The sequence below is a fragment of the Miscanthus floridulus genome, chromosome 1, assembly GCF_019320115.1.
Source record: "Miscanthus floridulus cultivar M001 chromosome 1, ASM1932011v1, whole genome shotgun sequence".
Taxonomy (NCBI): domain Eukaryota; kingdom Viridiplantae; phylum Streptophyta; class Magnoliopsida; order Poales; family Poaceae; genus Miscanthus; species Miscanthus floridulus.
The window spans coordinates 172,659,074-172,675,136 of NC_089580.1; the positions used below are offsets into that span (position 1 = coordinate 172,659,074).

The 16,063-nt window shown below is 47.2% G+C and overlaps 1 protein-coding gene and 1 pseudogene across 1 annotated transcript; one reads left to right on the plus strand and one right to left on the minus strand.

The window, feature by feature from the left end:
- Positions 1–545: 545 nt before the first annotated feature.
- Positions 546–8,115, minus strand: LOC136548336 (acyl-CoA-binding domain-containing protein 5-like; annotated as a pseudogene).
- Positions 8,116–15,197: 7,082 nt separating this feature from the next.
- Positions 15,198–16,063, plus strand: LOC136467185 (uncharacterized). Its single transcript, XM_066465780.1, has 2 exons — positions 15,198–15,262; positions 15,634–16,063. The coding sequence occupies exons 1-2, from the start codon at positions 15,198–15,200 to the stop codon at positions 16,061–16,063; spliced, it is 495 nt and encodes a 164-aa protein (XP_066321877.1).

Here is a 16,063-nt window from a genome sequence, read left to right on the forward strand (position 1 = left end):
GGCGGCACGGTCACGGACCCTGCTCGCGCGCGGGCGGACACTTGCTGCAGGATTCGCAGCCGCGGGCGTTGGACAAGTACAGCTCGGCTACCGTGCCCGTGCTCTTGTGGGTCATGTGAATCGGGCAGTTCGTGTCCGAGATTAACTAGACACGGTTACGGTGCGGTCGACGCCAATTTCATCGGGCCTTTCTGGCCTAGAACGTACTCCACCGGTTGTGTCGTCGGACGACCCGTGCCAAGTATTTCTCTGGTGGAGCCTACGTGTGTCCACTTTTTGCTCGCCTCTCTCCATCACCAGGCGCGGCTGGCGCTGTTCTGATCCAGGCGTCCGGTCAAGCCTCAGGACTTTGCTGGCCTCACGAGTCCATTCTGCTCCGGAAAATGGTAGGATGAGATGACCGCGACACGTAACGTGCATTATCAGTGTCGCGGTGTCAGCCTCAAGAATCTGAAGCGTTCCTGATTCCTGAACCATTCAGATGAAGATATACCGTGAGAAAAGTTTTTTCGATAACATAGCAGCCCTACTATGCACTCCAAATCGGACGAATTCAGCAATTTGGAATTAGATAAGTCTTACCTGAACCGCTTAAATTCTTCGTTCCAAACTACGCGGTAACAAATACAGTTACCACTTATCAGTTACCAGAGGTAACGTTAGTATTGACCACAACCGATGACAAGTCTGCAACTGGCCAAATATACAGGCAGCAGCAGTTACGATATATACAGTCATATACATACACGAACCAACATCATCATAGCACTACCATTAGCACAACCACCACAACTGTACAAATCTAATTTTATGACGAAGGCATCGATAATGGTCTCAGCAATGGGCTGGAATCATTGATGCAAGAATATTTTATCAGTGTCGCCTTCATTCAGTAGGGATATCAGAGCTCTGGCCTGAAAATTTACGGGGATGTCAGAATCGAATGAAGGTGAAAATTGCAACAACCGATCTGCAAGCTAAGGGGGCTTTCAAATACCCACCTGCATCACAATTCTTTATCGTGTCATAAAAAAATCCTTTATCGTGTAACACCTGTAAGTTTATATGTTTTTATCGCGTTTTATATGTTTTTAAATACCCTGTATGCACGTCGACGAAGAATCAATATATATAGTTATCACATAGTCTCACTGATGAGTTGCCTTATCCCCAACAGGAATTCCAAAATGTTTTTGTAGGCTCTGGAGCATCGACCGATTACATTTTTTCTGAGTTTGGGTTCCATCATTGTCATTTATAATTCTCCCAGTTGAGAAAGCTTTGGCAAAAGTATTCATGTGAGAAACATATCTAGCACCTCTTCATGGTATGTGGGACAACATGGGTGCCATGGTATGTGGGACAACATGGGTGAGGGCGATGCTAGAGGCCAAATATTAATTATACCAGCTTTTCAACAGTCACGAGAGGGGAATATGAAAACATATTCAAAATTGCAGGTGCTAGAACGTAACGATGAATAAATCATAAAACATATTAAAGGAGCAGTCAAACACAAACAGAAACCCAAGAAAAAAAAATACTACAATTTCTAAAACCATTGACTTAGGAATAAGGATAATTTCATTTACCGTGATGAATTAAACTAAAACACTGCAATCAATATTACACTAAGGAAAGAAAATACTATATGTCTGGCATGAGAATTATAATCAGCAACTTTCCAGCTAAATACTGATAGCAAATAGAAAAAAATAGGTTGCAATTGTTGATCCAATCCATCCAATAGTAATAGCGGCACGATAAATATGTTTTCCTTTCTCTAGGATCAAGATTCAAGAAAAATCCTGCCAGTGTCAAATATATGTGAAGTTACATACCTTTCTTTGGGTTACGGGAAGTTATTGGACGACCTTCACCTATGCTAGAACTATCTTCATTCCTGTAAGAAATTCATCCACAGCAGAAAGTAACGCACAAACCTTTGTATATGCACTTGTTCTAAAAATATTATCGTACTATGTAACATCAGAGCTACAACAATGTACAACAATGATGTGACTAGTGTTCGAACAAACGATGGTAACACATATTACTTCCCGATTAAAATTGGACTTCATCAAGGATCAGCCTTAAGCCCGTATCTCTTTGCTTTGGTAATGGATGAGGTTACCAGAAACATACAAGGGGATATCCCTTGGTGTATGTCGTTCGCTGATGATGTAGTGTTAGTGGACGAAAGGCAGACGGGAGTAGATAGAAAACTAGAGTTATGGCGGCAGACCCTTGAGTCTAAAGGTTTTAGATTGAGCAGAACTAAAACCGAATACATGAGATGCGACTTTGGCGGAGTTGTACAGGAGGAGAGAGATGTGAGTTTGAAAGGTCAAGTAGTGCATAAGAAGGATACCTTTCGGTATCTAAGATCGATGCTACAGAGAGATGGAGATATTGATACGGACGTTAGCCATAGAATCAAAGTAGGGTGGATCAAGTGGCGACAAGCTTCTGGCATTCTCTGTGACAAGAGGGTACCACAAAAGCTAAAGGCAAGTTCTATGGAACGGCGATTAGACCGACTATGTTGTATGGAGCAGAATGTTGGCCTACAAAGATTCGACATGTTCAACAACTGAGTGTTGCAGAAATGCGTATGTTGCGATGGATTTGCGGTCACACAAGAATGGACCGAGTTCGGAACGATGATATACGTAATCGCCTAGAGGTAACACCAATTGAAGAAAAGTTTGTCCAACATCGGTTGAGGTGGTTTGGCCATGTCCAAAGGAGACCTCCAGAGGCGCCAGTGCATTGTGGAGTCCTAAGCCAAGCTAATAATATAAGGAGAGGTAGAGGAAGACCAAAATTGATATTGGGGGAGGCAATAAAAAGAGATTTGAAAGCTTAGGATATACCTAGGGATCTATGTTTGAATAGGAGTACTTGGAAAGCAGCTATTGAAGTGTCTGAACCGTGACTTGGGGCTCTTAGTGGGTTTCAACTCTAGCCTACCTCAACTTGCTTGGGACTGAAAGGCTATGTTGTTGTTGTTGTTGTTGTTATTGTAACATCAGAGCTACCATTCGTGACTGGAACATTTTACCAACAAAAGAAACAATACAGAGTGCTGAAAAAATCATTTCAAACAAATTCATACCAGCACCAATCCACACCAGTCAGTATGGCAAGTATGACATTTTCATGGCGACAGTGTTCTTACTGTATCTTACATTACATATTTATGCAATACCACCACCACCAACAACAACATAGCCTTTCAGTCCCAAGCAAGTTAGGGTAGGCTACCCTGATTAAAAATTATCGGTGTTTTTTAGGATTTCTGCTGGCCAAACTGTTTTAATTTTGACCATAATGTATACCTGGATGGACAATGTAAGATATATGTAGCTAGATTTATCATAAGTTCTTCCAAAATATTGAATTAGCTTTCTCTGAAATGGCATATTTTCATAGAAATTGTTGGTTAAAGCTTCACACTGTACAAAGTGTTGATGTCCTAAATGAGACACGTATTTTGATCGAAGGGAGTAGTAAATTACCCTTGATTGTTTCGTTGATCACTTGTAGCAGTCATCGTTGTTAAGATAGTCTCCACAGATAAACTGCCAGCGTTCTCTGTGTCCTAGAGTATAACATGCAAACACTGTTAACCTTTAAGCACTCTTCTCCAGTCAAAAAAAGGGCGTACCCAGTGCAGAGAGCTCCCACTCTGTGCGGGGTCTGGGGAAGGGTGTTAGTGGCAAGCCTTACCCTCGCCTATGCAATGCGAGGAGACCGCGACTCGAACCCGAGACCTTCCGGTCACAGGCGGTAAGACTCTACCGCTTGCACCAGGCCTGCCCTTCACTCTTCTCCAGTCAAAGAAGCAGAAAATACTTGTACGGAAACCCAAGTCTACATTTCAAGGGTAGTATATAATAATAAATTACCAAGGTTTCATTCCTCATCCACCCTGGAATTGTTTCTGATAAAAGATCCATGTATTTCTCCATAGCGATCTCAGGGTTCATATTCCCTAACTTCTGCCAAGCAGCCCTGAGAAAACAATAAATGATCATTGATAGTAATCATTATGTATTACCACTCTTTGTGCGTATCTTTACAGAATATCTAGACACAGATCAAACCAAGCAGATAATTTCTACAATGTACTATTTCACCATTTCTTTTATGCTTTAAGACACTCAGAATGGTGACAACTGACAACATATGTCCAAAAAATAGAAGGATCGCCAATTTTTTTCTCTTATAGGATATCTCATGTCTTTCCTTAACTCTATTTCAGACTTCTATATTCCCTGGATTGTTGGGAGTAAAAACACATACACATAGCCATTATACAATTATTACAAGGTTAACTCTAGCTTTACTTGTGGGCATACAAAAATATAATTAGTGGAACATTGACAGTTCTCAAGACGTAAAGAGATACACATCAGTCTACCAGAAATAGGCGCAAGATATCTGTCATGTTACGTCATGTAGACCGGTTAGGTATATTGAATTTTTTATTCAATACTTCTGACCATCAGTCCATATTTTATAGCACATATATTATTCTTTTCACTCCAAGGGATAACTTCGGTAGTTAGATGTATACAACAGGTTGGTTGTAGCCACTTAATTGGTCCAACAAAAAATAAGAATGGGAAATAAGAGAAGCTGTATTGGTGTCCATGTGCAAAACATATTAAGGCATCTTTCTATGCTTGTTGCTCCTGTTCGGTGGCTCATAGCAGAATTTGCTGACACGTCACAACAATAATCCATTCTGAACTCTGAAGGCAAACCAACAGTTAGTGGTTTCTTTGACCAAGATGCTCTTATTTTTTTCCCCTCTAAATGCTATGCTATCTTTGGCAAAAAAAAAAAAGAGGTGGTACTGTACAGATTGCTCATAAACTGATGATTAGCTGGATAAAACATATCTAAATATAGTGCTCTCATGCACAACAAATTGGCACAGGATATTATCTGGAGTGGCCTCAGAATTCGGCAGGACAAAAACTATTGCAAAATCAGAACAAGGTGCCGCATCAAACAACAACCCTATCTTGAAATGGAATGCGTCACATCGATACATTGCAAGCTCAATATAGAGAAGCATGTTTATATGGACAAACAAGCTTTAACATGTTGATGACACACTGAAGAGATGACTGCTGGGGCAACTGGATGGGAGGCTTTACCTTGGTTACCTATTATATGCAAACTCGTATAGGGACAATTTTTTCCCTGACTACTTAAAGGGCAAAACTTGCTCAGACAGAGGCTGGCAGTGACTAGTTGCTGTCAATTCTGCCTAAACTAAACAAAGAAACACAATTCAGTTGATTCAGGATTGTAATTTCACTCAATCATTGCATCAGATCCACCTACATGATTTTGACTTCTATATTTTGTTTTTACATTTTATTCATTACACTTACCTTCATTTGTAGTTTATTCCAAAATTCAAAACATTATCCTATGAACCATGCAGCATCATGGACAAATATTTTTAAGACATAAGACATTCAAAATTTAAAAGGTACTACCATGACCAAATTTGAGAAGGAAGCGTAGATTCTCGTTGTCTCATGCAGGGAAGTGCAATATTCTCTTTGCCACAAAGGAGGCAAGGTATGTATAGCTCCAACTTTATATGCTTCCTTTGCTCTTCTGTAAAGGAGTTATATGCTTCTCTGAAGCTGATGAACCCAATTTCAAGAACCAAGAAGAAAAGAGGAAACCCAAAACTTGTAGTGCAGAATTGTCATAAATCCTATTCCAGCCAGATACCCCAAGCTCGCAAACATAGACGCCGCATAACCCTATTATGTCAAATTATACATATCACAGCTTTTGTATTGGCATAAACCTCACATCTGATGAAATCAATAGTCAATGACACTCCAAAATGCAAGTCCTTCAGACCAAAAAAGATATTGCACTTATTCATTTCAGTCTTACTTCATAAAACATGATTTATCACCAAGGGAAACAGATCAATCGCTGATTTGGCTATCAGCAAGGGAAACGGATCAATTGTTATTTAATGATTTGAACTTGTTTCCTCAGCTTAGCATCTGGTGGTTTAGAAGCAGAAAGCCAGAGCCTGATGTGCGGTTCACATTGGTCTACCTAAATAGCTGAAACGATGCTGAAGCTTGTGCAAAGGTGGCTTTTGGCCTTCCAAGCAGAGTCATTAACAAACAAGCCTACAAGTGATCTCTGAGCTAGGAAAAAAATATACTAACAGTATTGAAGAATTTGTGCACTATTATAATTAAATCTCCCTATAATTTAACTACTTAAACTGTACCAGATCTCCTGCATACAACTTTTGACAGCTTTGAAATAATGAAGCGCAAACAAGTTAGTTTTGAATAGGATTTTTTATGTGTTGTGATTTCTTCCTATTGAAAAATACTAGTATGCTACTCTTGCTCTGCCTTGATACAAATATAGCAGGGGATCAGTACTCCAGTGTTGATGGCATCCAGGCCAGGGTTTGCTTATCGTTAAGCTATAACCTAACACAATGTAGCAATGATAAATGTAGCCAGGGTAACAGAAAGAAGAAATGAATACCATTTCGCACGAGATGAAGGTCTCAGTGTAAGTGGCTGCGCAGAGTCATAACAGGGACCGTCAATGGCAACCTTGAGGAGACCTTGAAGCTGCAGCTGCACATCACTATTGAGCTTTGACAGGGCAGCCGCCCCAGCCCCACTAGCAGCAAATGCTGCAGCCGCACCAAACCTCTTCTCCACCTCACTCCTCTCGATCCCTTCCCACTCAAACTCCATGTCTGCCTCAGGGTCATCCTTCGGCAGCACTTGCAATGTCACTGCCTCCACAGGCAATTCAGTAACCACTTTATCACTAAAGCTACATTCATGGCTAACATTCACATCATCAATTGTCCTTGCCACCGACTCCTCTTCAGGAACCAGTTCTTCTTGTTGATCAACTGGATGGGCCTCACATTTAGCTTCCTCCTTGCTCTGCACTTCCTCATGTACCTCGGCAGCTTCTTCAACGGGCTGATGATGTTTAAGCTCTTCCTTCTCTGCCAATGGCACATCGAGAACTGGTTGTGGAGCAGCCCCTGCAGGCAATTCGTGCTCCTTCACTTCAACTACTTGTTCTTCCTTCTTCTCCAATACGACATCAAGAATCTCTTCAAGAGCAGTCTCAGAATCCAATTCATCGGGACTCACTTCAATAGCTTGCACACTCTTGTCCACCAATCCCACGTCAAGAACATCTTCAGCAGGAGCAACTTCGGCAACCAAATGGTAATGTTTCACTTCAATAGCTTCTGTTTCCAAGGGAAGCACTTGCGCAACTCCAATAACTTCTACTCCCTGCTTGTCCGGTCCTGCTTCGAGAACTTCAACGGGAGCAAGAGCAACCTCAGCACCCAGATCATGCTGCTTCGCTTCAACATCCTGCACGGTCCGTTCCTCCAACCCCGCCACATCAAAAACCTCCCTAGGCACAACCTCGGCGCCCGACGCCTGCGGGCTCGCCTCAGCACCCGCCGCCGCCACAACAGCTGCGGAGGTCAAATCAGACCGCTTCACGCCGCCACCGCCGTCCTCCCCCTCCTCCACACCAGCAGCAAGGCGCACCTCCCGAACAGCCTTCACGGGAACCCCCTCCTCCTCCTCGGGCAAGCTCTCCGGCTCCTTCGCCTCCGCGACGACCACCGCCGGCGCCTTCTCCGCCTCGACCCACCCCTCCGCCTCCGGCGGCGCCACCGCCGCCCTCCCTTCGCTACGCATCATCACCTCGTCGACCTCGATGATCCTCTCCTCCTCCGCCACCTCCTCGGCGATCGCGGCTGCAGCGCGATCGGTCCGGCGCGGGGGGTCATTGGCGGCGAAGAGCGTGGCGAGCAGGAAGGCGGCGAGGAGGGTGACCGCCGCAGTGAGGAGCAGCTCGTAGAACAGCTCCATCTCTCCGGGTGGTGGAAAAGGAAGCCGGTGCGGCTTCTTTTTGCCCCTTCGCTTTCTCGCTAGGCTGGGGGGACAGGGGAGAGAGGAAGGGAAAAAGGCGAAACAGTCAGGAAGGGGAAGAGAGACGAGGTCGAACGAATCGGTGGGTGTGGGGGAGTAAAGGAGGTGGGGCGCCAAAGCAAGGCATATTCGGACGGATACGATCGCCACGAGGGCCGGAGGGCGGGCGACGCCAAAAAAAGTCATTTCGTCTGGGGGCTGCTTGGAGTTGGAAATGCCCGGTCTGTTGGCTGATTGATTTTTTAGCTCATCAGTGTGACTGGTGTTGATTTGTTGTCAGACAAAAATACTGTTGGCTTCGTGTGCTTCCGTGCTTGTTTAGTTCCTAAAAAAAATTTTCAAAAAGTGCTACAGTAGCTATTCCATTGAATCTTACGATACGTGCATGGAGCATTAAATGTAGTCCATGCACAGTTTGGTTGGAAATTGCGAGACGAACGTTTTAAGCCTAATTAGTCCATAATTAAACATTAATTATCAAATAAAAATGAAAATGCTATGGTGGCCAAATTTTCAAAATTCGCGAACTAAACGCGGGCTCATGTAGCATGCTTCCCCTCGGGCCTCCCGGCCTCGCGGCGTAGGGACGAGCTACCGGCACCGAGCAAGGCAGATGGGGCATGGAGGCACCGAGCGCTTTGCATATGAGCGGCAATGGTTGGACCTCTGCTTGTCGGTGACGCCGCCTTTCCCTTCGAGCACAAGATGAGTTGCACAAGATACCTCTGTGCGAAATTTACACCAGCTGCGCCTGAGTGCACTCATTGGTCACCGCTAACTTGTTAACGAAGAAAACAGTTCATGGCTTGTTTAGTTGGGCGAAGTTTGGGATTCTGGCTACTGTAGCACTTTCGTTTTTATTTGGCAATTAATATTCAATCATGAACTAATTAGGTTCAAAATGTTCGTCTCGCGATTTTCAACCAAACTATACAATTAATTTTTCTTTGTCCTCCTCGAGCCATGTGTCTAGAGACGACCTCTTCATAGACCATGTAGCAAATAGGAGGCAACCACATATTTCTTTGTCCTCCTCGAGCCATGTGCCTAGAGACGACCTCTTCATAGACCATGCTACAATGGCACCACCGATTGCAGCCTGTTTGTTTGGCTGTGGCTTATTATAAACGATCGTAAATTTTTAGCCGGAACAGTATTTTTCTCTCATATAAACCAACCAGCAGTACTTCTTCACGAACCAGAAACGATACGAACCAGCCAACCGAACAGACCGTTGATCCCAACAATGATGCATGTTTAGAGATCACGGGCATGCATGTTTGGATCTTGGATGACTGCTAACCTTTCCTCGCTCAACGAGAAGTCAGAAGAAAAGAAGGGTTTGACCGCCCAGGTAGCATGTCTTGTTTTGTGTTTTTCAATTTTTTCTTGCTCACCTGAGCTAGCCAATTCGGAGGCAAGGCTAGCCCAACATGATGAGGCAAGGCAAGCTGGCAATAAATTCAAACGCTCTAAGCCTAACTTCTAAAGGTCCTGTTCGCTTTAACTTATCAGTCGTACCGTTTTAGCGAAATAACAGTGTTTTTCTCTCATAACAAATCAACATCAGCATCAGTATCAGTCGTTTTTCCAATTAGCCGAACTGGGCCAAAGTCTCTAGCCCATTTAGGACCCATTTGGGTTGTAAAATTTCTAAAGGAGAAGTACAAGAAACAAGATTCCTCTATTTATGTACTGTTCATGGCATTTGGAACATAGGATGGAGCATATCCTTTCCTTTGGAGAAGTGAGCATGCTGCGATTTTTTAAAAAAATAGGTGATCCATGGACCTAGTAAAAATGGAAAATACAAAAATAATAACGGCCCACGGTTGCTTAGTGGGCCAAAAGGCCCAATTTGTACTGTAACCTTACTGGACTGCCATGGGCCCAACTAAGCCTAGCCATACTACATCCGTGCACGGAGTAGTGTGTGGTAGGCCCAGTACTGCCGAACCCCGTGGGGGTCGGTGCACGGTGGTGGAGTGCCGAAACTCTCCTATGTCTTGCATGTGCGGGGTGCAAGATGCTATCATGATAAACGTGATGCTCATGATAGTTCATGCACTTAAAAGTTGCTAAGTTGTAAGTCTGCGGAACCTCCACGTCCTGGTGCGGAACTCCCGCAACGACTAGGTGCGGAACCTTCGCAAACCGTGCAATCAACAGGAATAAAATATATATAGGCATGAATATGAGACACTAGTATAAAAGTTCCTTATTAAGAGCATCAATTTAAATTATCCTTATATACACCACCCAACGAAAAAACTTGTACGCTTCTCTTTTACCCCTTTAGATCCACATATCAATCTCTCCTCCCTTACACTCTCCTAGTATTTCTCATCAATCTCTAAAGAGCATCTCTCCATCAACAAGAAGAAATTATGGTAGACAAGCGAGAGTAAAAGGAAGGTAAAAGTTAAGCATACAAAATTTCTCTATATTTTGTTCTACCAAACAAACCACACAATATTTCAAGTCAATATTCTTGAGAAGTTAGCACACTTAGCTCATATCTCATTTAGATGACACTCTAAACATCTAACAAATCATGCCATCACCACAAGAGGTACCAACCAATATCTAACTAATTCTCTAATCGTCACCACAAGAACAAGCTCATGGTGTGACTCGAGATATTGCATACACATATAGATTAACATTGGTAGTTTCTAAATATCTTGTGAAGGGAAGTATATTAGTTAAAACACGATGTCGATACATATGGATTAGTTTCGAGTATTGACTACTCTCTCCAGGTTTCTAAAAGAGGTCGTTTTGGACAGCGATACGGATACTAAAGCATAACTTTGACTTCTTTTTTGTAAAAATATTAACTAAAAATAATATTCATTTTTTATGAAGTATTTTTTTAAGACAAATCTATTCATATAGTTTTCACATTTCTAAACTCGACAACTTAACCGTTATTCATGATTTTATATTTCAATGTTTAACTTAAACCTTGTCGAAAACGACTTCCTTAGAAACCCGAAAGGAGTACATGTTTAGGAGAGCACCACTCCCTGATTTAGTGATTACAGGAGAACAAGTGATTCAAAACTAATATTATTTGGAAATTGAATAGAAAGTACTCCTTCCGTCCAAAAACGAGTGTTTATCTAGCATCCCAAAAAGTCAATGAATCCTAAATTTAATTAAATATATACAAAAATAAAGTAATGTTTATGATAGCAAATTAACATTATTAAATTAATCAAGACATACACTTTTATAGCAAATATATTCAGAGATACAAATGTATCGACGAAATATGGTCGGCAGTCTACCTAGGGGTATGCCCAAAGTAGTAGATTGTCGGCAGACAGATGCGCAAGCCATAAACAAGACGGTGACGCAAGACATACACGAGGTTTTATCCAGGTTCGGTCGCCAAGAAGGCGTAATACCTACGTCCTGCGTTTGATTGTATTGCTGTATGTCAATGAGAGATGTTTTTAGAGGGGTCCCCTGCCCACCTTATATAGTCCGGGAGGTAGGGTTACTGTCGGGTACCGTAGAACCGGGTACCCCAAGCAAACATCAAAAGGGTCACTTAAATCCCATCAAAAAGCAAAGCTAAAAGCTAAGCCGTAGGCTTCTCACCAGCCACGTCCGAGCCTACCAGGCTCACCGCCCCGCCTCAAGCCTCGCACAGGAGGTCTTGGCATCCTGACGCAATCTCCGCCTCGTGCGAGGCCTCTCACGGAAGGCCTCGGTAAGGAGTGCAATCTCCGCCTCGCGCGAGGCCTCTCACGGAAGGCCTCGGCAAGGAGTCCGATCTCCGTCTCGCACGAGGCCTCATTCTCCGTATCGCTCGAGGCCGGTTTGTCCTTAGCCCATCGCCCCCCGCCTCGACCGACCCTCCCGACAGCATGTCATGTCCCATTAATATGTCAACCACTCCCGCAATCTCAGCCGGACGATGGCTCGACACCACAGAATGGCCGACGGGACATGGGGTCGCATCAGCACCATACCAGTTAGGACAGGGCACGGCGGGGATTACCGGTCACTGTATCCTAACGCTGTGCACACGACCAGCGCCCGCACCACACTGTGCCCCGCGATCCCTGCCTCGAAAACAACATGACATGGGCGGCCTGGCCCGGGTCATCACCATCTTCAAACCAGCACCCTAGATTAATCGCTCTCTCTGGGCCTCAGCACTATGCACTAGGGTCTCGGCTATCTTGGGATTCGTGTCCACCGAGACCCCTCCACGGTGGTGCAGCCTCGGCACCAACTGAGCCTCGGCCTCGTGCAGAGTCAGTCCATAGCGGCTCGCACGTTCGCCGCCACACCCACTCCGAGGTAGTCCTGGAGCTCCCATGACGCATAGGATCAGATGTGACCACCACGCCGCCCTAGTGCTCCAAGGATAGACCACTCCGACGACCACACTGCCACAGGAGCAGGCCATAGGGCTCGGCCATGCCGCCCCTATTGGCACGACACCATATAGTTAGCACGATGTATTGTCCTTGTCCTCCCTTCAACTATAAAAGGAGAGGACTTAGGCCATTTAGAGAGGGGGAGAGCTCACGGAGAAGAACACCCTATAACACACACACACATATCCCAGCCGCCTGAGAGCAACGTCTCAAGCAGCCCACACAACACCTCACCGAGACCTGAGACTAGCTCCCTCTCTCCCCTTACTTGTAACCCCCTACCACAAGCACTTCGGTGCAAGGAATACAAGATCGATCTCTTAGACTAGACGTAGGGCATCGATTGCCTAAACCAGTATAAACCTTGTGTCTCTTTGCATCACCATCTAGAATTAGGGGCACGCAGTCCAAATTCACTAGTTGGTTGAGGACTCCCCTGGTCCAAAACACCAACAGTTGGCGCGCCAGGTAGGGGACCTCTGCGTATCAGTTTCATCATCCTAGCAAGTTCCGGATGGCAGACCCCGTATGACCATTGCGTCTCGGCGTGGTGGTTTGGTTTGGGAGCCTAGAGTTCATGTCTCTAGGGCATGAGTATGACATGGTACTTCTCACTCCTCGAGCCCCACCAACCGACGATGAAGTCACGCACCAGCAGCCCAGGCGCAGGCGGCGCCCGGGCCACCGCTCTCGTCGCGCTCGCCAGGCACGACATGAGCAAGATCACCTTGACGCTATGCGAATCCAGGGCAACATGCTGCTCCCCGCTGATATCCTATGATCAGCTTTTGGCGCAAGGTCCCTAGTCGGGGACCTGTTTAGCTTGAGCTTGGACAAGGGGAAAACGCCGGTGGTACGCGGCAACGCCCAGTCATCAAGCTCCGCTCCACCACCCCTTGAGAACCCAACTCCAGCGGAGCAAAGCCCAGCGGCAGCACCATCCCCATACCTCTTTGGGTTGAGAAATGTCGTTGCCTCTTATGCTTATGCTTACACTGCCGCTCATGAGGATGCCTTGGGACGCCGCCAGCGCTTCGCTCTCGACCTGGACGCCCACGCCGACTCCTTGGAGGAGGACGAGGTGTGGCCCAGAATGGATTTCTTTGGACTCCATGACCCTAGAGCTATGCGCCGTTTCCTGGGCGCAAGCGACTACTGCTTCGGCTACTCCGACTCCGACGACGAGGGCACCTACGACCCCACTCATGAGTGTTTTCATGTTGGGCTCGAGATGCCGAGGGTGGGCGAGGAGAACGAGGGGGTGGGCAGCCGTTCCCCACTTCACCCAGGTACAGGCGCCGCCACACCTCCACGCATTGTCCTACCGGCCGCATGAAATGAGAACCCCGCTCTTGCGTGACCTCAACGCCCAGACCTAGAACAACTCCATGAGCTCCAGGCCAAGGTCGAACAAGACCGACTTCTTCTACAGAAGCTTCGAGACTCTCTCGAATAGGAGCAGCGAGGTCATGGCAAAGGCGGAGGAGCCCGACGGAGGGCCCGCGATGTGCATCACCGCATCCACAACGACGAAGGGAGTGAGCAACCCCCAGTCTTCAATCGCGCTAGCCAGAACATCATGGCTGTGGCAATGCTGGTCCACACAATGCCTGAGCCTTCTACCACAGAGGGGCAGTGGGTCCGTGGCGAGCTCTGATATCTCCTAGAGACCGTCGCGATACAGCAGGCCAAAAGTTCCGCCTCCCGACGACACGGGGGCGCCTCGAACTTACCCGCAGCACTGCCTTGGTAGGATAGGGAAGCCTTAGTTCGTCCTGAGCCCGCTCGAGCACCGATAGCCCATAGGGTCCCCGTGCTTCTTGACCACCTTGGCAATCGACACGAGGTGCAGGGAGACCATGAGGTGGTCAGCAGGCGACAATGCCACGACAACGAGGGGCCTGCTCGGGGTTACCACCCACACCGAGGTGGCCACTATGACAGCGAGGAGGACCACGGTCCTTCTCCTGAACCGCCAGGCCCTCGGGTCTTCAGCAGGGCCATCCGCACTGCTCTTTTCTCGGCCCAGTTTCGGCAACCAGCCAATCTCACGAAGTATAGCGGTGAGACCAACCCCGAACTCTAGCTTGCTGATTACCACCTAGCCTACCAGCTAGGTGGCACGGACGATGACCTGCTCATCATCCATAACCTCCCCTTACTCTTATCAGACTCAGCGCAAGCCTGGCTCGAGCACCTTCCTCCTTCACAAATCTACAACTGGCGTGACTTGGTTAGGATCTTCGTCGAGAACTTCTAAGGCACATACGTGCGCCCTGGGAACTCCTAGGATCTTAAAACTGTCGCTAGAAACTGGATGAGTCTCTCCGAGACTTCATCCGGCGCTTCTCCAAACAGTGCACCGAGTTGCCTAGCATCAGCGACTCGGAGATCGTCCAGACTTTCCTCTCCGGCACCACCTACCAAGACTTGGTTTGAGAGTTAGGTCAGAACGTGCCGCGCTCAGCTGCCGTGCTCCTCAACATCGCCACCAACTTCGCCTCGGGTGAGGAGGCTGTTGGAGCCATCTTCCCCGACAGCGACGCCAAGGGTAAGCAGAGGGATGAGGCCCCCGAGGCCTCGGCCTCCCGCCTCCCCAAAAGAAAGAAGAAGGGGCGCCTGGGGAAGCAGGAGGTCCTGGGGGCCGATCTGGTCGTGGCCGTAGAATGCAAGAATCCCTGAGGCCTCAAAGGCCCTACGCCTTTCGACGACATGCTTAAGAAACCCTGCCCTTACCACCAAGGCCCGGTCAAGCATGCCCTCGAGGATTGCTCCATGCTGCGGCGTTACTACGCCAGGCTCAGGCCCCCCGATGACGACGCCAAGCAGAAGGGCGCCGGCGGCCAGGACGATGATGAGGACGATGGGTTCCCTAAGGTACACAACGTCTTCATGATCTTTAGCGGACCCTCAGCGTGCCTTATGGTGCGGCAGCGAAAGAGGGAACGCCGAGAGGTCTTCTCGGTCAAGGTGGCCACTCCCCGGTACCTCAACTGGTCTCAAGAGGTGATCACCTTTGATCAAGATGACCACCCCGACCATGTTCTAAATCCCAGGCAGTACCCACTTGTTGTCGACCCCATCATTGACAACACCCGACTCTCCAAGGTGTTGATGGACGGAGGCAGCGGCCTCAATATCCTATACGCCAACACCCTAGAGCTCTTGGAGATCGACCGATCGATGCTCCGAGGCGACATCGCACCCTTCCACGACATCGTGCTAGGGAAACGCATATGACCCCTCAGGCGCATCGACCTTCCCGTCTGCTTCAGCACCCCCTCCAACTACCGCAAGGAAGTCCTTACCTTCGAGGTGGTCGGATTCAGAGGAACCTGCCATGCCATCTTGGGGCGGCTGTGCTACGCCAAGTTCATGGCAGTTCCCAATTATACCTACCTCAAGCTCAAGATGCCAGGCCCCATCAGTATTATCATGATTGAGTCCACGTACGAATATGCATACGACTGTGATGTCGAGTGCATCGAGTACGCTGAGGCCCTCGCCGAGGCCGAGACCCTCATCACCAACCTTGACCAACTCAGTGGCGAGGCGCCTAACTCCAAGCGCCGCATAGGGACATTCGAGCCCATGAAGGCCATCAAGCTCGTCCTAGTCAACCCCGCCTACCCTAACGACCCAGCGCTGAGGATCAGCGCCACCCTCGATATCAAATAG

Bases quoted from the DNA above. Each gene is read 5' to 3' on its own strand.
- LOC136467185 (XM_066465780.1), top strand. From the start codon at position 15,198: ATGACGACGCCAAGCAGAAGGGCGCCGGCGGCCAGGACGATGATGAGG. The intron at 15,263-15,633 runs GTACACAACGTC...ATGACCCCTCAG, and splicing joins AGGACGATGGGTTCCCTAAG to GCGCATCGACCTTCCCGTCT.